General features: G+C 41.1%; 1 protein-coding gene across 1 annotated transcript in view; it reads left to right on the top strand.

Annotated features, from left to right (window-relative positions):
* Nucleotides 1-25,994, top strand: part of KCNH5 (potassium voltage-gated channel subfamily H member 5) — a 55,243-nt gene that overhangs the window by 26,541 nt on the left and 2,708 nt on the right. The window contains exons 5-6 of the mRNA XM_088166609.1: nucleotides 9,113-9,228; nucleotides 13,174-13,566. Of these exons, the coding sequence (XP_088022735.1) occupies nucleotides 9,113-9,228; nucleotides 13,174-13,566 (509 nt within the window). The remainder of the gene's footprint in view (nucleotides 1-9,112; nucleotides 9,229-13,173; nucleotides 13,567-25,994) is intronic.

A 25,994-nucleotide genomic window follows, 5' to 3' on the forward strand; every position in this document is an offset into this window, starting at 1 on the left:
AAAATGATGTTTCTACCTTTAGCTGAAGCACAGTGTACCCTGTTGAGTACATCACCTTGACAGTAATCCATCACAGTAATTTAATAGGTTACAATTTGGATATCCTTAACATATTTTTATTGCACTTTTCTGTGGCTGTAATAACAAGGGTCACAATAGAGATGCACTTGTTCTCGTGCTGCTTCCTTCTGCTGTGATCTGCAGTTTTACTCCCTTCCAGGCAGCACAGAGATCACATCCATTTCTCCATTCTCCCCTGGGTCTAGAGTGCAGCACTCAGGGACTCCTGGGCTGGGAGAAAAGACTTGGCAGGGGGGGATGACAAAAATCGCATTTGCCAGGACATCAGGTGGGTTTTCAGTGCCAAGAGCAGACAACTCAGTGCAGTGATGCTGAGAGATGGTCTCTTTTAGTATTTAGGTAGTTAGATAATATTTAGATAAAATATTATTTTATGTAGTGTTTTAAACCATCCATATGGGATAGCACAGCTTGCCAGTAACCTGGAAGACCTTCCAGGGTTGCTTTTTTCCTGTTCCTGCAGGACAAGCATCCCTGTTATTTGTCCCTGTTATGTCTTCAGTGACAGTGCTGCTGGCACTTTCTGCAGACACAGCACAGTCACAGAGAGAGTTGTTTCCTCACTTTCAGGAGTGATGCTCCCAGGCCTTATTTTCACTCTCCCTTCCCCCTCTGTATCCTTTTTTGCTTTACTGCTCTGGAGACCCACCGTGATGAAGAGGGAATTTCCATATCCAGGGTTGTTAAGTTTCTTTCACAGAAATGAAATACTTTTTTTTTCTGAATCTGATACAGTCTTTGGATCTCTTTGTGTGCTCTATCAGCAACTCATCAATGCACAGTAACTGTCTGCAAATTTCTGGAAGTTTAATGTGCAATGAAAATGAAATCCCATTGAAATCAAATCTAACCCTGTGAGAGATTGAATTAAACTGGAAGCAGGTCTTTGAAGCAGCAGCTGTTTGTAGATGGATACACTTTGTATGTAGAAAACTGAGCACTCATCATTAGCCAAATCTAAAATAATAAGTTTAAGTGTAGTGGAGTTTAAAAGTCTGATCAGTGTAACACAGGGCATTCCACTTCACTAAGTTGCTCCTCTGCTGAACCCATGAACTTGTGTGTAACTCAATCAGCCCCTCCAGGGAGGCATCCACTATTGATTTAGAAGAGGCTGAGCATCCACTACATTACTTAATATTTTTTGTGCTTCTCCATTAAGCTTTTGGCATTAAAGAAGTGTCAAATTAGCCAGGCTTCAGCTTCTTGCAGTGGCATCTTCTTATGTCTTTTTTTCCACTGTATTAAGAAAGTCCCACTAAGGCATTTACACATATAATCAGCTCATCACTGCGCCTTCATTTGATAAAGTAAATGAGTTCAGCTCCTTAAACCTCTGTCTAGACTGAATTTGGAGGTCTGGTGATGGCAGATACAAGGATGTTTTAGCTGCCCTTTAATCCAGCTCATAGGCAGCAGTAGGGATGGAGCTGTGGTGGCCTGGATTTCAGCCTCCCAGCTCCCCAGCGAGTTTCTGCAGCAATTATTGTGGCCGGGTGGGTTTCCAGCTAATTCCTCATTATTGCCCATTGCTCAGCCTCCAAGCCCAGTTCTTACTGTTATGTATCCAAGGAGCAGGTGACTTTTTGCCAAAGCCAATTTCATGCTGAATTGCTCATCTACCAGGACCTCTGGATCCTTTTCAAGAACTGTTCTTTGCTTGGGACATTTCTCCCTCCCATGCTGGAGTTACAATTTTCATTCTCTGGATGACTGTTTTCCATTTAAAACATGTTTTAATGGAATGTGCCCAGTTATCAAGCACCTCATCCTGTTTGACTGTCCTCAGTGCTGTTTACCATTCCTCTAATCCTCCTGTCATTTGACACTGCATTAGTCACTTTAGAAGGACTTTCACACCCTGGAGACAAACACTGAATAGGATGCCTGGCCACTGGTGTCCAGAAGGCTCCCAGTAAAAAATTTTTACTATTTTCCACTGCCCCTTGTTTGATATTTACCAATTAACAAGTTCTTCACCCATTTAACCTGTAATTTACTGAACTGTGTGGTCTCAATATCTCGTTGAGAGTGTCACACAAGGGTCAGTTTGGTGAAGATTGCTGTGCAAGAGGCTTTGGCCACTCTGTGTCTCTGGGGTGATTCAAATGCAGGACAGGATGAGGTGATGTGATGGAATGAGCACTTTGCTATCTGACCAACTCCTGAAAAACAGCTGACACTTACAGTAATTAGTATTTTCTTTTTTTCCCCTTTCATCTTCCCAAAATTTACACCTGTTTTGAAAATTAAAAATATATATTTAAAAATAAATTGTAATTTAAAAATGTATGCCTAGTGTAGTCTAGAGTTACATAAATCTCAGCTCTTCTTATCAGTAGATCTCAAAATGGCTTGCAAAATAGGTAATTAGCATTATCTTCATTTTAAGGAGGAGAAACTGAAGCTCAGAGGTAAAATTATATGCCCAAGATCACCCATTAGTTCTTCATGCATACTGAGCTCCCCAGCAGTTGCAGTGGGTGGCTGGTAACTGGTAACACTGAGCAAGAAGGGAGGCTGGATGTAAAAATTATCCCAGGAGTTCAGTGCGTGATCAGACAATGGAACACACGAAGTTTCAATTCTAGAAATGTATCCCAATATTTTGAATTTCATTTTAATAGAGTCTTAAGTCGAGAAATATTTTTACTGCACCATGGGAATGATTGAACATTGTTTGACTATTAATCTGTTTATTCAGGACTCCTGTTTATTCCTTTCTCTCTCTAAAAACTCAATACCAGGATTATTAAGTTTTTCAGAGACAGTGAACTCTTTCAGACATACTTTGCCTGCAGTAAAGAGCAAACAGCCAGCCATTGTCATGATTTTACTGCTGGAAAGTCTAGAAATAGTTGGGATTTATACATGCTAACTATTTATGCCAAAGGATGATCCGTGCTGCCAATTGAATTCCACATTTCATAACTCTGAGCAGAGCTAGCTCTTTGCTCTTGTGGGTAAAAGTCATAAATTATATATTATTTAAGCATTCTGCATGTTAACTGTTTCATGCTTCACAATGAGATCAGAACAATCTTTCCGTGTTTGGGATCTGTTCCCTGTGCTCCTGCTGGCAGGAATCAACACTGGATTTGCTCACTGCAATTGTTTTTTTCACACAAAATATAATTCTCAACCCAAGTGTATTCCCTGCAGTCTAAGGTAGGGGATAGTTCCCTTTTATACTGTTTAAAAGTCAGCATTATTTAAGACCAGACAAACCCTGACAAAAAGGTTAATTGCAACCCAGTAGAGCTACACTAATGCTTTATTGGGGGAACGAGTCATGTCTAGGTTTTTCAGAGCAAGTGCACCATAAAGGACATTAACATTTCACGTTGAGATTTTAAACTCTTCATGAACTCTGATGGATGAATTTAGCTTTAAAATAACATAATATAGTTATGAATTAAAAATATTTTTTTCAGTGTGGCTGCTATCTGGGTGGTTAGATCTGCATTTGGAACTGTACACAAACCCAGTCAGAGAGACTGCAAATTTTCAACTCCTAATTAAATTATGGTGAGAGCTCTGAAGGTTTTATCACTTGCATTTAGTTATATTTGAAAATATTTTCTGTTTTGTGAGCTTTGTGAGCTTGGAAATCGTTCTGATTCCAAGGTTTTGTCTCCACATAACCTTTAGGAGAGAGTCTTAGATGTCTTTTCCAGCCTAAACGATTCAATGATTCTGCCTGATCCATTCCAGCATCACTTCTGCTTGGGGAAGCCTCCCTTGCTGCAGTTTCTTTGGACAGATTTTACTCTGGTCCTTTTTATACCCTGCCATACACTGCAACAACATCTTGGACCTGGCTGGGGTTTCTCCTTGCCCAGGGAAGGCAGCAGAGATGAGGAGCAGAGCTGGAGATGCCTGGGGGTGTTGGTGTGCTGGATCCACCTGCAGGGTGGTGTTGGTGACCAGCAGGGCAGAGAGGTCCCTGTGGCACTGCAGGGGTGCAGCTGCCAGAAAGGAGAAAATGTGGAGTCCCTAAGGGAGTCTGGAAAGGATTTTGCACACAGACAGAGCAGTGAGTGTGGCAGTGGAGGGGAGGTCTGTGGAGAGCAGCTGCCACAGAGCTGTGCCCATCCCAGCTGTCCAGTGGGAAACAGTGATGGGATTGGGATTCCAGGGAGAGAGACGTGTGGCCATAATGCTGCTCTTGTTGGAGGAGTAGCTGATGGAAAGGCATGTGCTGCAGTGAGTGGGATACTTCGGGCTTTTGCTGGTGGAGGGACAAAAGGATCGAGTTCTAACCTTGAAATACCATTTCTCCCTCAGGCACCAAGTAGTTTCTGTAGTGGTGTATGAATCTATACATTCAGACACCACTGAGTGGCTAAATGAGCTCCTCAGACCCTTCTGGAAAGCTTTTCCTCCTCTGAGGAGGTGTTTGGGTGCTCTGTCTGCCTCACCTGACTATTGCCCACCTCCTGCCTGTGCTCCTGCACTGCCCCAGGCATTCTGTCACAACATCAGCAGCTTCAACCAGTGTCACAGCATCTAAGGAAAATATAGAAATAATATATAGAATATGTAGAAAAAGTATATAATATAGAGAAAAAAATACCTTTTAAAAATTAGTTTGGTATTCCTGTTTTCTATTTCTTTTCAGAGAAACCTCTGGCTTAGCTGTTGTGTGAAGGACATCACAAAGTCACCCCTGTCTCAGTTAGACCCACACTCAGAGGGCTGTTAAATTGGCAGTCCTGTTTAGGGCAAGAGACACGGAGAATAGTGGGGGTAAAATATTTAATTGTGTCTGAAAGGCATGGGGGAAAAATGAAGTTGCATGATTGGAAGGGCAGCATTACAGTTGGGCCAAGGCAGAGACTTGTTTAGCCCACGTCTATCAGCATGCTTGCCTTCTTCATGTCCTGTTCTGGTAACTGTTAAACCTCCAGTTTACTGAGAATGCAGGAATTTTACTTTGAATAATGGATAGAAACAGGGAAATATTTTGCTAGGTTCCTGCTTAAGAGATCATTGTTTTAGATCCTGAGAATGAATGCAGATCGTGAGGATCTTTTTCAAAGCAGGGGAACAAATGCTTCTTATTTTGTCGGTGGATAAGAAAGTAATTAAAGAGAACCAGGGGAAACAGTAATTTTATTTATATGCTATTCCAGAATTTTCCATTGGAGGTGTTTCACATCAGTTTAACTGCTTGTAAGGAGAAGCAGCTGCTGGCCTGATCTGCTGTGTGATCTGATGATGCTTTTTCCCCCAAGACTCTGAGTGCACACTGGTACAAGTTCAGGGTGCTATTTTTCAGGCAGTACTGTGGAAGAAAGATGCAATCCAGCTGAGCTGAAGAGAGCATCAAAAGTGTTGCATTTTCTCATGAGTACATTTTTGGTTTTTTCCCTCTTGCACCTGCTATTTGTGCATCTCCTTTACTCCTTCTAGACTGAAAATATCTGTGAGGACAGGCGGTCACTAATACTCAGGATAAAATTACCATTCTTTTCAAGTGTCTGTCTATAGAGGAAAAGAAAGGAGAGAATTGTTTGAGGAAATATTGACAGCAGTAGGCAGCTATGCAAATTTTCCGTGGTCTATTTAAGCATACACATTGGTTTTAAATATAATTCTGAACTTGTCTAGTCTACAACAAGGTCAAGAAAGAGAGAAATGTACCCTGTGCAGATTATTTCAGACACGAGGCAGCCTGTATACATTTTCACCTTCCCACTCATAACCCAGCATCTTGCTGTTGCTGTGTTTTTAACTCTCTTGGGTTGTAAATAGGAAACAAAAGAACCTGGTACTTTTTTCACACTTTTGCAGAAGGATAGGTTGGAGCAGGTAAAATATTGCTGGACTTGGTGCTGAATTGGAGAAAAAAGTTATCTTAGTGTATTCTGTGCTTCCAATGCCCAGAATCATGGGCTTCACAGGGCTGAAAGAAACGTGAAAATGTGAAGTCTCTAAACGAGGCTGGAAGGGTTTTGCAGAAGTTCTGCTTTGGTGCAAAGCAAAGCTTTGGTCTTGGTGGAGAAAGGATGAAATGGTTTGTCTGTGAAAAGAAGAGGTCAGAACAGATGAGCAGAGTAGGAACCTTGAATGCTAAAATGTGTGGCTTCTTTATTTCATATGACATTGATGATCTCACATGGTGGTAAAGTAGGATTTGAAAAAAAATAGTTTTTCCTTTCTTTTTATTTTTACAGCAAAAGGGTTGCTGTTGTCTGGCATGCAGCTTACTGATCCATCTTCCCTAGCTTCCCTAAGAATTCTGCATTTGTGGTTAGTGCAGGAGAGATGCTTTCCTTACCTAAAACAGTGACAAGGGATTTCTTACCAGTTCTGCTTTTATAAGAAAGGCATTTTAAAATAAACCCTGTATTTTTTATGAGTGGGATCTCTCCACCTGCAAAGACTGTGACAAAGGATTTCTAGAGAGCACATGAAACCATCTCCTGTCATTGCCAGCCTCTGACTCTCCTCCAAATCCTCCTCTAAGTGGACACAGCACTGCAGGAACTGGCCTCAGCAGTGAGGAGGAGATGGCAGGGATCACCCTCCTGGACCTGCTGGCAGTTCTGTGTCTCCTTCAGCCAAGGATTTCCACCATGGACATGTTCAGTTCTGGGGATCCCCAAACCATTTTCTGCCAAACCACTTCCCAGCATGTGCTGAGGTCCAGGGCTTTTCACTTCTCCCTGCTGGCCATCCTCATGTGCCTGTCAGGAGCTGGAATAGCTGACAGCACTGAGATGTGGAGCCGTGGGGGCTGCACCCAGCAGTTTGTGTCTGGTAGTTTTGTTTTTGCTGAGCACTTTTCCATTGCTCTCATATCAGCTGTGGGGCAGGGTGACAGAATAAAGAGTGGGGACGGGCCCATATTTGTCCTTATGGATCACAGGGAAATATTTTTCCAGGGGAAGAGACAATGACTGGGTACAGAGTGTGAGGACCTGCCCAGGTCTGCAAGTGGGTAAACACCTTCCTGGAGGAGAGCTGCTCTTTCCCCCTGGTCCTTGTTGTGTGTTTGCAGTGACCCAAAATAAATCACCTGGGTGCAATGTGGCCTCCAGCAATTACTAGAAATGCTGGGGCAGAGCTGTCACAGTGCTGTTACCAGGCTCACTTGGTCTTTGAAATTGCTGGTTTAGAAAAATAAAGAACGGTTCTGACTTCTGTCTCAAAGCTGTCTCCTTTCCTGTAGTTTTATAATTATAATTTATAATTAGGAAAAGCACAAGGATTTTTTTCTAGAAATTAATAGCTCACAGGTCGCTGTAGTCTTCCTTGACCTTGTTTAATAGAGAAAGTGCATATTCCTAATTGAATATCCCTGTAAGTTCCAGAAGCATGAGATGTATCCAAAGCTCACATTTAAAGTTTACATTTGAAAAGTTAATAAAATGCTTCTATTTTTTACCTTTTCCCAGTGAATTTTTTATGTGCATTTTTGAGGTCATGTATAAATAGCCAGACACAAATGTTTGTGCAGTGCTGGTGGCCTGTCATGATATTTTAAGCTGTTCTGATTGTTAAATGATGAACAATGGATTTACATTTGTGTGAATGAGATATCTATGTGGTAAATGGCAAAGCCAAGTTTGTAAATAATTATTTTCTTGAAGTTTTATTGTCTTTTCTGTTCCCTGCTCGTTATTTTGTCTCTCTCAAGGCTTCCCTTAACATTCCAAGACCCTGACTCCTATCAGCAAAAGACATTTGAAAATAAGCCTAGCATTGGAAGAGGGTGCCCAGAGGAGCTGTGACTGCCTCATCCCTGGGAGTGTCCAAGGCCAGGTTGGATGGGGCTCTGAGCAACCTGGGATAGTGGAAGGTGCCCCTGTCCATGGCAAGAGGTTGGAATGAGATGATCTTTAAGGTCCCTTCCAACCCAAACCATTCTGTGATGATTCTAACATAGAAATGCTATGTTTCCTTTCTCAGATATGAATATTTTCCCTAATTTTCACCTTCTCAGTATTCAAATTATATAAAATTTAAACCTTCTCCTGAATCCCTTTCCTGTCTGTAACTTGTTTGATATTTTATCCACAACTCTCTGGTAAAAATATGACATTATGCCTGGCTAAACTGAATGTTCAGTATCTCCTTCTGTGTCCTTGGGAATACATTTCCTTCTTAAAGGTTCTTGGATTTTCACATTTCCTGCTCAATACTGAGGTGCTACACTGCTGAAAATCCTGGTGTTTTCTTTGCTGCACCCATCTACCCCATCCACTGATGCATCTACACCATGACAAACACTGGGGTGTTTTTCCAGCAGGAATAACTTGCTGACATGTTCCTGGGTTGGTGCTGCTGTCAGTGACAAACTGCTCCTTGCAGGGTGCTGCAGGAAAATATTCCTCAGAGGCAGCTCAGAGTATGAGTCCCAGGCTGCAATTAAAGCAGTTGTTTATCATTAGTATAATAGCTAAATGTATTTCTTAATGCATTTAAAATCAAGTTCTTAATCTGACTTTAAATGCTAAATGATTTTTTTTTTTTAATTTGAGGCATTGCTGCTGGTGCTGTCTTTTTAAAAATTTTTTCCAGTTTATTTTTGTCCCTGAACTTTAGTTGGGGCAAAACCCAGTAAACAGCTAAGGATCAGACTTCTGGGGATTCTCCAGCAGTCCTGAATCAGCAGGAGCCTTTCTGTAGCTGGGAAGGATTTTCCTTCAGCAGGATTTGCAGACTTGGGAAGCCTTTGCAAGAACTTCAGTGGCTTAGAATTAGATTTCAGCAGCAGAGTATGTCCCCAGAAGGCTGAAAACAGGATGTCATCCCCCTAACACAATGTCTCCAGAAGGCAGAAGAAAGAGTGTTTTGATTCCTTTCACATTTACCTGTGTTACTTTGAAGGAGAAATATTTTTCCTCTTTTGCACAGTCCTTAAGCCCGGAGCCTGCAGCTGCTCTGTGCGGCGATTTAGAGAAACCATTCAGCTCTGAGGCTGAATATCATCGAGCAGGGAGGAGATTCACCAGCACTGGCTGAGGCCTCAGTAGTTAGTTCTGAAGCCATTTCTGACACTTTTCCCCTCCTTTTCCTGCAGGTTGGACCAAGTTTGCGCGGCTGACGCGGGCGCTGACCAACAGCCGGAGCGTGCTGCAGCAGCTGACGCCCATGAACAAGGCTGAGGTGGTGCACAAGCATTCCCGTTTGGCCGAGGTAAAGTGGGGTGGAAACCATCCTGTTCCCTTCCTAGGGCAGTGGGGGGAAGGAAACCCACCCTAATTCCCATTGGTAAAGGATATTCTTAGAGGGAAATATTTCCCTGCTCTGGTTTTTTCAGCCTCGCCTCTGCTCGTCCTAAAGGAGCAGCACGTGGCAAGCCCATGTTTTTAGGGCAGGTCATGAAAGCACTTTCTGTAGGTCACTGTTATTTAAATGACCCCATTTCTGTGCATACCGTCCTCATCTTCCTGGATGTTTCTTAACCTGGGGTGCGCAGTGTGCTTCTCTGCTGTCTCACAGTGACATGGAACCAGGATTGATGCCCTTGAGTTCCTTTCCCAGGAAAATGGGATTGTTTGAGAAACCCCTTTGGAAGCCTCCCTGTCTGGGTCCCCATGGACTGCATATATACCCTGATCTGGACTTTCTTGCAAAGCCATCCCTGCAATATTTCCCTCATCACTTTTATCTTCAGCAGTGATGAAACAAACTCTTTGGCAGGTGGCAAATATTTCTTAACAGTGCAAGTGATGCAACAAGTGAATACCTTCAGGTTAACTTATGAAATAGAGGTACTGCTTTCATCTTCATGTCCACTAGTAATGAAAAATAAATGGGTCAAAAATACAGGGTCAAATACATGAGCTAGTGAAAAAGACAGCCCTTGTGCCAGAGAGCTTATGAGCTTATCCTGTAAAACTAATAACAGCTTTAATTTTTTTTTTAATTATTATTTTGTTTTGTTTTTTTTCATTACCTTTCTTGTTTTAGTGAACTTTGATAATAAAAACCTCAAATTATCAGAATGGAAGCCCACAGTTTTCAGGTGTTGGCAGTGTGGTGTTTTCCCTTCAGTGATCCCATACCAGTAGTTTGGATAAATGCTGGATTACTGACACCTCATGCTTTTCAAATTCATGAGGTTTCATGACGTCCTGTAAATCCAGTTATATCCATTCTTGGTTTAGCCTGGAGAAGACTGGAGAAAGGGTAACAATATTCAAAAGAGTCCAAAGCAGCTGCATAGAATGGGGGAGGAAATTGTTCACCAGGACCATGATAGCTAGAGGAAAAAGAAATGCCATTAGGTCACAGCAAGGGAGATTTAGATCAGGCAGCAGCAAAACCTCAGGTAAGGGAGTAGGTGTGCTCAGGAATATGTGGGATGAGGTTGTACTCGGGAATTGTTCCCTGCAGAGTGTGCAATCTCCTCTTTTACAAGTAGTTTATGGCTGGAAAGTGCTTTGTAGGCAAAGTGCAGTGAGGAAGGCAGACTGAGGGGAGGTTCTCCATCCCTGTACAGGCCCTATTTTCCATATTTCTGTATCTGAGGAGGAGCATTATCTTCACAGCTCATCCCTTGCAGGATGTGCTGCTCACCTTATCAGACTTAACAGTTATCAGTCATTTTTATTACCTGTACACAGGAATAATTCAGGCAGTTTGTGGTAAATGCAGCTGACTAACAAGATATTGTGTATTCTTTGGTGATTTAAAATTAAAAATCCATACAGCATGAAAGAAATAATCATTATAGTTCAGTGGTCTCCACAGCCACTTGCCACCCACTCACCATGTCAAACTCAGCATGAGATTATGTTAAGAATAATAATTATGCTTTTCCAGTATCGTGGGAGCTTCCAAGCACTCCACCACCAGAGGCACAGGGAACTATCAAGCATATGTTAATGGCATTCTGCTTGAGCCCTAAGTAGCTTATTTTTCCAGCTCTAGTGAGGATTTTTCCAGCCCTAGTGAGGATGTTTCCAGCTCCTGCCCCAGCGAACAAGGCAGAGAACAAACAAAGCCTGAGGAAACCAGGGAAAGAAGTCCCAGTGCTGATTTATCAGCAAAGTGTTGGACACTGATGTGTCCAAAGAGATATGTGGAGATAAAACCAAATTACTAGGCAAAGCCAAAACGGTGTGTCAAGTGCAGGCGAAAATTTTTGCTTTGAAAGAAATTTTCACAAGGCTGCTGTGAGAAAATGATTGTGTTGATCACTGCTTTAATTCCAGGGAAAACCCCATGGGTCCCCCAGCAAGTCCAGTGTGCTCCAGTGGTTATAGGAGTATGGAAGTGCTGATAGTGAGTCTGTCCTGGGCACTGGGGGAGGGACACCTGGAGTTTGATGTTTTTATAGGTCTCACCAGGGGTTTGGCATCTGTGGTTATCTCTGACAAATGCCACTGGGGCCACACCACTCCACAGAGGGCTTTGTGTGGCACTGGAGCTGGTGTGACACGGGGCTGCTGGCAAAGCCATGGGCTCCTGGAGGTCTCTGCTGCTCTCTCAGTGCTGCCATTTAGTGGGTTCAGTGCTTTTCTGGCCACTGCATAAATCTGAGCAATTCACCCCGACTCTGTAGGAAACAAATGGCTCATTAATGTAACAAGTCAGTTCTTTGTAGTGTCAGCTCAACTGACTTTCCTTACAGGTCATGATTTTTAAATATGACCTCAGGGAGGGTGGGATCAGCATCCCTTCAGCCTGACATTGGCCCAGATTGTCTTGGGAAACCAAATTCCCCATCACAGAATGAGGGAGGCTGCTGTTGTCCCTTGGTGATTCCTGGAGAACAGATTTTCAGCAGAGCCAGTCTTTTACTGTCTGATCTTAGAAACAGCTTTCTCTTAAAAACATCTTAAAGACAGGAATGCAAAGAATTAATGGAGAATCCCTATCTGTGATGCTTGAGTTCATATTCTTAGTTGTTATACAGTTTATTCAGAGCCATTTACTCCTCTCCATTGACGAACCATCCTGTGTTTGATGGATTTTACACATCTGAGGCTGCTGTTTTCAATCCAACTGTCCGTGGAAATATGGTGCATCAGCCCCAGCATGGGGCAGGCGTAGGGCTGAAATGAGTTTTAGAGTTGCTGTAATTATTTATTTTATCCTATACGGACTTCAGATCCCCAGATGGATCCCCAAATGGATCTTTCAGTTGTCAGTGCAATAAATTGCCTCGTGTGTGTTCCTTTGTGCTTTTGTTTCTTGTGTTGGACTGAGATAAGAGGTAATTAGATTAGCTGGGAATGCCTTAAGTGAATTTGGCTTGGTTTTTGCAGTGTTTCCAGTTCTACAATTTTACAACAGAAAAAAAGAAGAGAAGTAATTACAGGAAATAAAAGAGAACCCACTAGTGATATTGAGCTTGTGGGAGCAACAACTTTTTGAAGAAAATACGAAGGAAGTGTGATATTGGCAGGGTTTTAGGCAGAAGTTGTGCACATGATGCCTCATTTTAGGAGGCTGGCCAGCAAGGCTGGGGTCTGTTTCTTCTTTGATAGGGTGTTGCTCTGGCTCAGCAGTGATTTGAGAAAGAGGTCAAGCACAAAGAATTAGTCTTGTAACTATTACAAATCTGAATGAGTGTTCATGTTTAGATTACGTGTTAGGAAGAAACTCCTTACTGTGAGGGTGGTGAGGCACTGGAACAGGTTGCCAGAGAAACTGTGGGTGCCCCATCCCTGGAAGTGTTCCAGGCCAGGTTGTATAGGGCTTGGAGCAACCTGATCTAGTGGAAGATTTCATGCCCATGGCAGAAGGGTTGGAGATAGATCATCTTTAAGGTCCCTTCCAACCTAAACCATTCTATGATTCTGTGTTCATAACTGCAAAGCATGAGCTGGTGTGGCAGAACCCAAAACCTCTTTCTGGAGCCTCTCTTCTCTTGCTGTTGGCATGGTTTCCCCTCATCTGCAAAGACCTCCCTTTTTGCAGGAATATTCTCTGATGCCATGCAGCTGCCATTCATTGAGTGATAGCTGCCTCCACATATCCTGTATAAATCAGATTATTTAGAAACTGTGCTGCCTTTCAATGTCCAACGAGCACAGTCCCAGTTCTGCTGCTCCTCACACAAATCTCTAAGACCCCTCATTGGATCCTATTCACTGAAAACATTAACATTTGCCCCTCTGCCTCTTACAGGTTCTCCAGCTGGGATCTGATATTCTTCCTCAGTACAAGCAAGAAGCTCCAAAGACTCCACCCCACATCATTCTCCACTATTGTGCTTTTAAGACCACCTGGGACTGGGTCATCTTAATTCTAACCTTCTACACAGCAATCATGGTTCCATACAACGTGTCCTTCAAGACAAAGCAGAACAACATTGCCTGGCTCGTGCTGGACAGCGTTGTGGACGTTATTTTCCTGGTTGACATTGTTTTGAACTTTCACACGACCTTTGTTGGCCCTGGGGGAGAGGTGATCTCTGACCCCAAGCTCATACGGATGAACTACCTGAAGACGTGGTTTGTGATTGATCTCCTGTCCTGTTTACCATATGACATCATCAATGCCTTTGAGAATGTGGATGAGGTAAGGGGTTGTATTCTCTCTCAAAAGCATGGTTTTAACTAAGGATTAATTTAGAAGCTCGCTCCCAGTGAGGCAGCTCATGCTCTTTTGCAAATACAGCCTTGAGCTGCTGGGATTTACCAGCAAGAAATTCCTGTGCTGGTGGAGAGGGGTCTTAGGGTTCCAGTACCACGTGTGGGTGTTTATTTTAGGGATGGGGGTTTTAGAATGGCTTGAATGTTATCCAAGGGCATTGGTGCAAGTCCCTGTCAAAGTGGGCTGGGCCAGTTGGGATGTCTCCTGTCACAGCCTTCCTTTTCAGCTCAGCTTTTGGGCACTTCTAACCCATTGCAGGGCTTGATTACAGTTCTGGATTTGCTCTGGCTGAAGCTGATGACAAATTTGCCACTAATATGAAAGTAGGGAATGGCTCTGAATAGTTTTTTTTTTTTTAAATCCTGCCCTAGGAGTACCATTGTAACCAGGCTGTAATTTCCTTTTTTTATTTTTTTAAATACCGTTTTAAATGTTTGATTGAAAGGGAGATTAATTTCCATTTGTTTTGGTAAAATTCTTCAACTACAGCTAAAATTTGAGAAACTGTTTGAGGAGAGAAAACATAAATATTGTAGATGGATGCTGAATTAAAGGTTTTTAACTGCTAAGGGTGTTAACATTTATGCAGTCGAGCTTGTGGCCTAAGCTAATCCAGAAAACAAGCAATAACTAGAACAAATAATGCATGCACGAGTCAATGTACAGAAATTCATTATTAAAATGGAACTGTAACGGTTTTAGGACTTGTTTTAATTTTTCTCTAGAGCTTTTTATCTTCAGGACCATAAACAGATGGAAAAGCCTCTGTTCATTTTTGAGCATTTTAACAGGTTTTTCTTAGAACACCATTTAGTGGGGTTGTTTGTTTGTTTGTTTTTTAATTCTCAATTCTGCACTTATATATCCTCACTACATAAAACCTACATTCTTTTTTTTTTAACACAGGCTTTGCTGCAAATTTTGTAGAGCTCCTTTAAAATCCCATCCCTGCCTCTGTGTGTTAAGTAGCATCTTTTGACATTATTCCATTTTATTTATAGCAAATATGGCAGAAGTGATAATACTTGCAGCTTAAATTCAAGATCCTATGAGGGCTGCCCATCTGAAACCAGTTTGTACAGTGAGGCTGTGTAAGAAGGTGATATTAGCAAGGCTGTAGATGGAATACATCTTTTTAAGATAACCAGTTTCAGACTCAGAGGAACCTGATTTTTATAAGAAATACAGCTTTATCTCCAGCTTTTTGTGCTCTAATATGTAAAACAAACAGAAAATGTCCATGCCCAGGCAGGACAGATTTAAAGGATGAGGTTAACCTCTTTCTCTAACATATACACGGGAAATAAACCATCTGCAATATTTGTGACAGGGAAGAGAATTTTGACACAGCACATTATAATTGAGACACACCTAAAGTGACAAACTTTAATCAAAATGTAATAGTAGCAAGGTACCATGAACTCCAGTGATCCTAGAGCTGCTGTCATGTACTTTCAAACAAATGAAACATTAACTCCTTTTTAATAAAGGAGCCAACAGTAAGATTCCCTTGTCATGAAGTGCTGTGTTATGGCTCTGGAGCCTGCAGCAGGTACTGGTTTATAATTACTTGATTTCCATCCCCTCCAACTCCAGCTTTCCCTAGTGTCTGAAAAGAATTGAAGTGATTTTGAAAACAGGTATGTAAACAGTCAGCCTTTGCTCCCTGAGTCTACATTTTCTCTTTTTTCTGTCCTTCAGGGGAGATCTTTTTATTTTTTTGTGCTATGTCTTCATTTGTGATACTTAAGTCTTTCAAACTGCTCGATGTATTCTGGGTGGTTGCAGTTATTAATGTTCTTTATCTTCATTTGGTTTTTAACATTTATTTCAACTGGTGCTTCTTGTCTGGGCTTTAACTTTTTCTCCCCCCAGCAGCAGGGTGTTCAAACATAGTTCATAGGGAAAGAATAAGTAAATCCATAATCTTAATTTGGGAGAGATACTCTGATTAAAAGCAGTGTTTCTTGTTAGAAACTGAGTGTTTCCTTCTTAAGGCAAGTAGGAGAGAGAAGAGCTCTTTCAGCTCTTGATTCTGCTAGGGTTTAGCTCTCTGTCTTGGCTCTGGGTGTTGGATAAAAGTGTTAAAGCGGATGATTGTGGCATTTCAGATGAAGTTGCAAAAAACGAGTTTAGCAGTAAAGACCTTGGGTGCAGGTCCTGGTGCTCTGAGTTCTTGGTATGGTGTCGAGGGATGGACCCAAATCAGAGTGAGCAGCCCTAAAAGCCAGCTGAGTGAAAGCTGACTTTCCAAATTTCCCATATTTTTCCCACATCTGACCCTTGTCGTCCCACAAAAAGCACCAAATGCTTTTTTGCTAGTTGTTAAGGAGCTAGGTGAGAAAGGGGAATACCACTGGAGGGGGTTTCTTTTCCTCCCAGTGGGAAGATCTCTCACTCATGAAGAAGGATGTGGCCAAGGAGGTTTGGGATTTTGTCTCTTTGTTGGATGCCTAGACTTCTGTGTGATACAGGTGCTGGAAGTGAATTAAGATGCCTTAATCACTAGAGTGCTATTTATAATGCCAATATTAGGGACATAAATTTAAATATTAAAAACAAAAAGACTGAAGAAAGGAAATCTTTGTTTTCTTACCAGTGGCTGTAGTTCTTCAAATGCAGCCAGTCGTGACCAGAGTAGGAATGGTTTCATTTCCCTCACAGACAACATTAGGGGAAAGCTGGAGTTCCCACCCGAGGCAAACATGACTGCAAATCAAAGTTATCCAGTTGTTGAGTACACGTGGAGCCTTGGTAGAAGGATTTGATGGAGAGGATCATGAGACATAAATTGAGAACTGGGGGGGATTAAGATGCTTTGAGGCAGAATTCGAGGTGTAGGTTTTCTGGAGTTGCAGAGCCAGGCTGTTGGAGTCTGCTCAGGGGGATTGGGATGTGTGAGAGGGAGGGGAAAAGTGACAAAATGAGACACACCTTGCACAGCACAGAGTGATCTAAGCTGATGTGATGGATGAGGAATTGAGTGGCTAAGTGGAATTAAAAGGGTAGGAAAACAAGGTAAAATAGGCTGGAGAAAAATGAGCTAATGGAGAGAAAAGTGGAATCCTTTGTGGGATATTTGATTTAAGAAACTTGCTAGCATGATAGTCCCAGAAAATCAGAAAAAATGAATGACATCTTTTCTAATTGCACAGCATATCCTGCACGTTCTGGCTAAACCAAACCCATACAGAAAACTTTTTCTATACAGAAGTGTGACAAGGGACAGCACAGTTCATCCTGGGAGATCCAGGCAGTTTTCAAGAAGCAAAACAGAACAGAGTGTGTGCTCAGAGCCTCTGAAACTTGGCTGATTTTTTTTTTTTTTTTAAGTACAAGAGTTCTCGGAAACTTCAGATTTAGTCTAAAAGTGTCTGCCTATCTCTTCTTTAACATTATTAAAAAAAAAAGACCAAAAAAAAAAAAAGACACAAAACTTCGGATTATTGGGAATTTTGGTGTTTGGATCCAAAGATTTTGGTCCCATGAAGTCCCTCCCTGTAGGTATTAGGATGTGATGTGTGTAGCAACTGGAAATTGGATTTTTGTCTTGGAGTTGCATGTTACATGTAGTGCTTCCCATTTTCTTTTCCCTGAGTAATGAGCTGTATGTAACAACTCTGGCACTGCTGTATGCAGCAGTATATAAATTTATAAGATCATGACTCCCTGCTTTAGAAGGTGGAGAATTATGTTACCTTGAGACTTAGCCTTTATTTGTGTTCTACCTATTAAAGAGATAAATAAGAAATACTAAAGAGATAAAGACCTCTCTCAGTCTGGGCTACCAAAAAGTTGTTTGTAACCATTTTTTCCATACAAGTCAGAATTATCAGACTCATATTGTGATGAGATTGTCAGCAAATTTGCAGGTGCCCAAGGATGCTGATCAGGCATGGACAAACCATGCTAAAAGCTCCCTTTGGGACCAAACACATCGATTGGCATCCCAGGACCCCAGGATGTTGGACTCTTGTCTTCACATGCATCTGAGCATCTGAAAAGAAGTATTTTGAGTAAATATTCCCCGAACTAGATGGATGGACAAGCTTTTGACCAAATGGAAAATGCTTCCACAAATTAAGGGTTAAATTCAGCTGAAAAAGCTTCTTATTATTTGGAAAAAATATGATTTTTTCCTGGAATTTTAAGTGAGATTCATGAATTTCTGAGTTTGTCATGACATAAAACCTAGAAATTGGATCTCCTCTCTGCCAGAAACGTGGTCCTGAAATGATATGTCACATGCTCTGAAGAAAGGGACATGAAGTCAGGGTGGTATCCAGATGTTTTTCAGATGAGTTGAACAAACATCATCCTTTCTGCAGAAATTGATTTTTGCAAGCCAGTGGCTGGAAGTGAAAGCAGAGAAATTTAAATGACCTAAACCAAAGTTCTGTGCTTGTTGTTTAATAATGTAGGACTACATGACCCAGTGGCCTTTAAAATTTAGTGATCTATGCAGGGCGTATTAAAGCATGGACTCTTTGCAATTGTAATTTTCTTTTAATTACTATTATTGACGTATCTCAGCACTGTCAGAAACTTCTTTGTCAGAAACTAAAATTGCAATGTCTGTAAATTGAAAGCAAATAAAAGCTGATTAAACTGGAGTAGCCATGTTCACACCTGCAGTGCTTTACTGCAAACATTCCCTTTGTGGGAGGTATTTGAAGGAGGGCTTTTGGGCACCAGGCTGAATGGAGTATGCAAGGTGAAGATAAATTGGTGTGTTTTAAGGGTGTGACTTTGGCTCTGAAGTACAGTCTATGGTTAGCTACCTTTTTTAAATCCAGAAAAATGGAGGAAATAATTGCCAGAACTAAATCCTGGCTGCAACCAAGTGTTAAAGTATGATGCACGTTCCTAGCAAGTAACAACAGAAGCACCAGCCCTGGGACCTGGCATTTCCCCCCTTGTTATACACTCAGAAGACAATTAAATATGAAGAATGCTGTCATTCTGTTGTAGTGTGTGAAAACCCACAATAGAATAATGCAGTGACATGGGTATGGTATTAAGTTATAAATGTATCCACTGCAGGCATGTATTTTGTAGATTTTCAACCATTTTCACCCCTTTCACTTATTCACCTCTATCACCCCATTGCACTGACGTGCAGAATTGCACCTCTTCTCTTTGGCACTTATTCTAAGGTTTTATTAAGTTCTGCCACTGTTTAATTAATCAGCTTTTCATTTTTTCCTTAATTAATTAACCAGCTACTTTATAATGCTGTACAAGGTCTGGGATATATCTGCAGGTTTCCCTGTGGAGACACCTGAAGGTCTCCATGACGTGAGGGACAACTCATGAAAGGAAGGAGCTGAGCCAGAGCCAGTGCAGGGGGTGCTGGGTGACCTGAGAGCCTCACACACCTGTCTGGTGTGGGTTATGGCATCCTGAACTGTAATTAGATGTCCCAGTGGTCTTTTCCTTTCTTTTCTTTTTCTTTTCTTTTCTTTTCTTTTCTTTTCTTTTCTTTTCTTTTCTTTTCTTTTCTTTTCTTTTCTTTTCTTTTCTTTTCTTTTCTTTTCTTTTCTTTTCTTTTCTTTTCTTTTCTTTTTTCTTTTTTCTTTTCGTTTTTTTTTTCTCTTTTCATTGCTTTCCTTTTTTCTTTTCTTTTTGTATATATTACTGGGAAGCAGATGTTGGGTACATCTAAAAAGCCATTTAAATCAAATCTTCAGTCAGAGCTGTATAAGCTGATAGAGTCCAGCAGAGGAAATTGTTTGTGGAGCACTTTCAAGGGAAGCTTGGAGTCCTGTGTGATCCCTTTTGCTCACAAAGGAAGGGAAGGCTTACAAAGGAGATGAGGAAATGAAATAATCTGATCAGATGCTCACTGAAGTGATGCTGATGGGAGTAGCAAATCGGGAAGCAAAATGGGACAAATTTCCATTTTGTCTTCCACCCACCTTCCCTATGTGAGTGAAAATTATCATATTTCATGATACTTTTTTCACTTTTTTTGGGCACGCTGATGCACTAACAAATAAATAGTGCAAGATGTCACATCCCCCTTATCTTTGCATCTAGAGAAAATATTTTGAAATCACCCTTCTCTTTATAATCTCAGTTATTTGCTGTTTGAAACGTGCTGCACTGTATAGTTGTGCCATAAACAGTTCACTGGAAGTTTATTTATAATGTTTCAGCTTATTGATATTTGTGTTAGAGGAAAAAAGGAAAGTTTATCCATCCCCCGATTAAAAAAAACAAAACAGAAGATAAATCCCAAGCAATAAATTTAGGGATACTTAGAGAAAATACATGAATAAACCTTCTTGCTTACATTTTGCTGTAAAACTTTTGCTCACTGAGGTCACTACTCCCATTGCTTCCAGTGGTGCAGGGTCAAGTATTAATGAAGTATCTGCACCTGGGATCTAGATAGCTGGTGCAGAAGAAGCAAAGCCCTTTACTCCTATGTGTATCTACATAGTTGAATACAACTCTAAATTCTGCTCTTAAAGTGGTGATAAATCAGAAATGTTGCTGTTTTATTTTTGTCATCCGCTCATTTTGATTTGTAACTATGCAACTTTATTATATTAATTGTTTACTGAGAAATAAAGATTTCTGATACATGTTGGAAGATTTATTTTAACGTTAACTCCAGTAAAGCAGCATTAAGGAGCTAACCAGGGATTTTAGAGCTAAGCTCTATTTAAGGAGCTAAGCTCGAAAATTTCTTTTAGGAATGATTTGCTGGTTGCATTTCAAAGAGCCTTTACCTCCTCCAGGATACTCCCCTGCACTGCACAGAACAGGACTTTTTGGTTGTGTGCCTGCAGGCTCACCTGCTCATGTTGGCAGGGCTCACCATTTCAGCCATTGCCCAAATCTGTAGGCACTTTGTTTTCTCTTACACTGTGTGCCATTGTGGGACAACTGTTTGGTGGAGATTGCCCAGGGTTTACAAAAATCCTGCCTCTTTCAATGCTTCAATACTAAACTACACAGAATCAGCTACGTGATCGATTTGGGTGGTTTTTGGTTTTGTTTTTGTAATTACTTCTGGTGAAAGGTAAGGAAAATTTTGCCCTCACGTCTTTAAGTAAAGTATTTCGACTGTATTTCAAAATGTGCTAAGCATGGCATTCACCTGATCAAACATGGGGCCAGGCATTGTCCACGAGGAGGTACAGGCACATTTGGGGCATGGGTCCCCATGTTCTAAGATGCACCTCCAGAGTAGGTCTGAGGAGTCATTCTGCCCTAAAACTTCTATTTCTCACCCTTGAATGTAGTGACACCAGTGTGACTAGCTCAGATGCAAACTCCTCTGTGGTCTAGTTTAGGCTGGAGTGAACCCCCCTTTGAAACTGTATCCAACTCCCTTGGATTTTTCAAAGGATAAAAGCAAGAGCAGAAAAAAATAGGTATAAAACTCACAGGGTACTTTTGAGTCTGTGAGTCATCAGCTTTGGTGAGCAGGTTTATTGTATCCCCCATCCTCTAAACTGATCAAAATCCACCTTTCCTCATGATGTCTTAATAAATCTCTCTTAATTTGCAGTCTGTGCATTCCTCCCCGTGCCAACCTCCTTGGTTAAATATTTCTTTTCCCTCCCTCATGTTTATCTCCTCGATATGCTTAGAGAGTCATCCCTCCCCTGCATAAACACGCCTATTTTCCTTTCCTTAGTTTAACCAAACTGATCCTGTCTAGACACCTCATTTATGAAATTTTATGAACGTTTTTGTGGCTGATCCAACTGCTTCCCTCTGTAGGAAGTGAAGTTCAAATATATCTCTTTAGGGCAGAGCTTTACAGATTACTCCAGGTGGAGAATGCATCTTCATTTTGCAGCTGGGGTTTGGCTTTTGCTGTTGCTGGTGGAAACACTCAGCTGATCTGTCCTGGAGCTGGATTAACCTCTGCTGTGAGTGCAGCTCACTGATTGCTCTGAGTCATGTGGGATGGGTGTGTGGGATTAACCCATATACCCAAATATTTCTTTTTATCAGTAATCTTCAGTTAAAGATCTCTGTAGTTGTAGAGATTTTTGTTAATTTGCACTGTAATGGATGCCTTGGGACTCAGCATTGTCAGGCTTTATCACATTTTCCTTTATTCCTAAACTGTTATTCTCTATACCTGACAGTGTTCCAAAGGTGCCATTACCAGATTCTGTGACCATATACTATTTCTGTTTATGTCACTAAGAAACCAGCAAAATCACTGAAAGTCACCACTTGTAACCCCTCCTAGAGTTCTTTTTTATGATCTCCATTTTCCCATCCTGTCCACAAGTTCTTCAGTTACCCTGGTGTCCCAGTAGTGGTCCCTGTTTTCCCTGTGTTTCACAATAATTTCACCTCTTATGATACTAAAATACTGCATTTGTTTTGTTTAGAAAATGGGCTGTGTTATCAGAGAAAACTATCAGGAAACCTTGGCTAGATCCCAGCTAGCCTAATCTTTAACCTACTGCTCCACTGATTGCATTTTGATTTATCTCAAAGTTTCTAATTACTCTTTCCCTTAACATTTGTTCAGGTAATCTATCTGTTTATTTCCTTCTTGATGCATTAGATTTTATGGGAAACATCAACATCATTTTTGGAAACTAATGCTCAGGATTAATTAGATTTTTAGCCCACGCATGGATTATTTTTACTTCATTGCAGCTCAATCACTTTAGTTGTTCTTTTTTTTTTTTCCCCAATTTTGAATGTGAAGGATCTTTGAGTATTTGTTCTAGTATTCTTTGCAAGGAAAAGTTGAACCTGGCATTTGGCAATTCTTACTTTATCTCTACTTCCTCTTTAAGGCATTTCTGTTGATCAGTTTTTTATTTCTTGTATATTATCAGTTCTCTGTTTCTGTTTTCTTCCTCTGAGTGATTACTCATTTATCACTGATGCCCAGCTTTACAGGTTTTTCCCCTTCTTTGAGTTAGAACTTTTTATTCCTTTTGGCATGAGGACATTCCAGGTGTCCTCTGCCTCCAGGTGTCTGACTCTCCTACCTCTCATAGTCCACCTGTCTTCACTTATTACTATCTTTAGTTCAATATTTATAATTTACCAGCTCTTGCTCTTTTGAGAGCAAGAGCCCCAGTCCAGTTTACTTTGTGATTGTTCACTTTTTTATGAACTGATTCAGTTCCTTCTTCAAGCCAATGGGGACTTCTGAAAAACCCTGCAAGAGCTGAAGGTAGTGTAGCATCACATTATGTGAAGTAATTGGCTGTTGAATGAAGAAATAGGCATTCTGTTGCATCTCAGCCTCCTGTTATTAATAGCTTTTATTCCCCAAGCTCATCTGGAGCAGGATCAGTCTCACATTGGGAGGCAGTAGTGTCTGTTTCTCTATTAACACAGTACAGACTGGGTTGCTGTGCAGATCCAGCTCTCTGGGTTTCTGGGGATGGGTTTGATTTCTCCTCCCAGCAGCTGTGTAAGCCATAGCCCTCAGCTCCTGGGTGCTCAGGGGAGGGGAGGGAGGAGATTCATCCCCTCCCTGGCTGCTGGAGATGGATGGGGTGAATAACTCCCCTGACATGCCCCACTCCTCATCTCCAGGGAGGAAGGAGGGCTGCTCACAGGGACAGGGGGTTTGGCCATCAGCTTGCTGTGGGATCCAGGAGGGTGCCTGGAGCTCAGTCCATGCTGTAGAACACAAAACCATTTTGCTCTTGCACAGAGCTGAGCCTTGGCTGCAAACTCCTCCAAGGATTTGATCACTTTCATGGCAGTTTTGCTGTAATTGCTTGTGTCCAGCAGAAAGGTACTAGTTTAAATTTAGTTTAGCATCTGTATATGGTGCAATCGCCCTTTGACTGCAGTGGCAGCATGCCCTACCAACATTTCATAGCTCTGGTTCTTGGCCACCCCATAAATTCTTCAAAACCACAGTGTGGTGCTGAACATTAAAACTGAGTGAAAAGTTTTTCATTGTTTTTTTCCTCTGACCTTTTCTGAGACAGTGTTTTCTATTGAAGGATGCAGTACCCATCCCCATTTTCAAAGCCATGAGTATTTCAGTTTTAGAACACATTTAAAATGCTTATATAGTTTATTTTTGTTGTTGCTGTTTGCTGTTGTTGCGTGTGTACCCACAGCTAACAACAAATAAATAAAAAATCATGGAGTGAAATCTAATTGAAAAAGTGCCTAGAGTTAAAAACACATTGTTCCCTAGTAAAAAGAAAAAGATATGCATGATTTACCATTTCAGCATACTGGGATTTAATTTCGAGGTTTAAGCAGAATTTTGTACATTTAGATGGTTGAAACTAATGGCTGTTTTTGTTTTTATTTCACTTTTTAAAAAAACATTTATGCAATAATTTCCAACTTCAGAAAAGATTAATTAGATTAGGAAGTAACCAGCTATTCTTTTTCAGATTTTACAAACATGCAGCTCTGCTATTCTGCTGCTCCTTTAGTGTAGAACAGACTCCACTCTCTCTTCCCTGGTTTAGGAGGTTTTAGGTAGAGTCATTGTGGACTCAGATGATTTCCTGCCCTTGTTAACCTTCATTTCCCTTGGGTGACAATGTTCCCTTCATCCTCTTGCATGTTTGGCTCTTGATCCCTGTATAACACAACTTTATCAGCTTCATCCTTCCTATTGCCTGGCTTATCAGGGATTCATTGAGTGCAGGAGAACTTTGCTCCCTGTTCTTGCTGGAGGTGCAGAGATCTGTTCCCACGGCGTGCATGGCAATTTTGGGAAACATCTGTCTCAGTCCTGTGGCTGGAAAAGTTCAGCTGGATGCAGACACACAGCTCAGACAACTTTCTCATTCTGGAAGATGCCAGTTTGGCAGTAGGGTAACATCGAGGGTCTGAAATGGCAGGAGTCAGGTAGTTTTAAAAGGAATGATTGGTCCCTCTACGTGTAAGTCTGAGTGCTGTTATCAGTAGTGCCTCCACTATCACATTTAATTTCCCTTCTTAGTGTGTCAAGAGAATTTGAGAACACAGACTTTGCAAGGTGCTTTGTCAGGCAACTTGGGATTTGTTTAATCATGAATGTCTAATTTAATTCCAAAGTTAAGCATCCATCCCTCAAAAATATCTTTCTGGATAGGTTTGACAGCGTTTACATCCTTTATAAAGCTTCAGCTGTCTCCTAAATTGAAATGGTGGTAAAAAATGGCTGGTTCAGAGCTCTTGTCCTCTCCTGATCCAATGGCCTTAGAAGTCCCTGGGAAGGACTCCTGTGACACACATTTGTGCTAGTTAAATTGATGATGTGTGTCAGATGGGAATTTGGTTCCAAACTTGGCACCCAAAATGCAATTTTGGAGTAGGTGGTTTTTCAGTGGAAGGATTCCTGCAGCTGAGATGATTGATGATGAGCACGCTGAGTGTGTTCATCTGATTAGGACGTGATAAAATACATTAGCCAAAACCCCAAGGGGCTGGACTGGATGGCTGATAGCATAAGGAGATATTCTCCTGCTCACTTAGAGAACACAGCCCAGCAGCTGTTACAGACAGTTGGCCCAGCTGAAATGGCAATGGAGTCACAAATGCTCCTCCCAGAAGGTTGGATCTCCAGTATCCAACATGTGCTTTATTTACACAGTGCCAGTGCCAAACTGGATTACACGCCCCATTCACAATTTCTAATCACCTCTCTGTTCCTTAAGTGCTGAAGTTACTTCTGTCAGAGCAGATGCTCATCCTGGAGTAGAAGAGTTTCCAAAGCATTCATTACTGAGCATAAATACAGTTACAAGAAAAATGAAATTAAAGGCAGCCTGCAATCAATTGAGTTTAGAAAACTGAATTTCTTAATTGCCCAAATGTAATTCAAGGCAGTTAGTCTTTCATAGAACTTCTACCAAAGACATTGTTGCTGACTCTGAGGCAGAGCTTTGCATATTAAAAATTATGCATTAATTGTTGGCAATTTTATAAGTATGAAGGTACCAGCTTGACCCAACCAGTAGTTAGTGCATATGTGATTGATGCATACATATGTATGAGATAGACTCTATATGCTATCTATCTATCTATCTATCTATCTATCTATCTATCTATCTATCTATCTTATATACTCCATATGCAATATATCACATATTCATTTAGCATTTGTTTATTTGCTCTCTCCTATATAGTGCTTTATGGAAGAGGCTTTTGAAGCTTCCAGTATTGTCTTTCTATTTTGGAAGATTAGACATGAAATGTGAATGTTCAATATATCTGTTAATTTTTTGGCCTTAAGTAAGGGGTCAGATTGAATAGTCTTTAAGATTTACAGTGAAACTTACTTAAAAGAATTATTCTTTGGAATTAATACATTTCAATGTCAGCTAAAATGAAATATTTCTCTTTCTTTTATACATAAGAGATGTGATTGTTACCTGTGCTTAGGGAAAAAAAACCAA

The sequence above is a fragment of the Sturnus vulgaris genome, chromosome 6, assembly GCF_052056855.1.
Source record: "Sturnus vulgaris isolate bStuVul1 chromosome 6, bStuVul1.hap1, whole genome shotgun sequence".
NCBI classification, from domain to species: Eukaryota; Metazoa; Chordata; class Aves; order Passeriformes; family Sturnidae; genus Sturnus; species Sturnus vulgaris.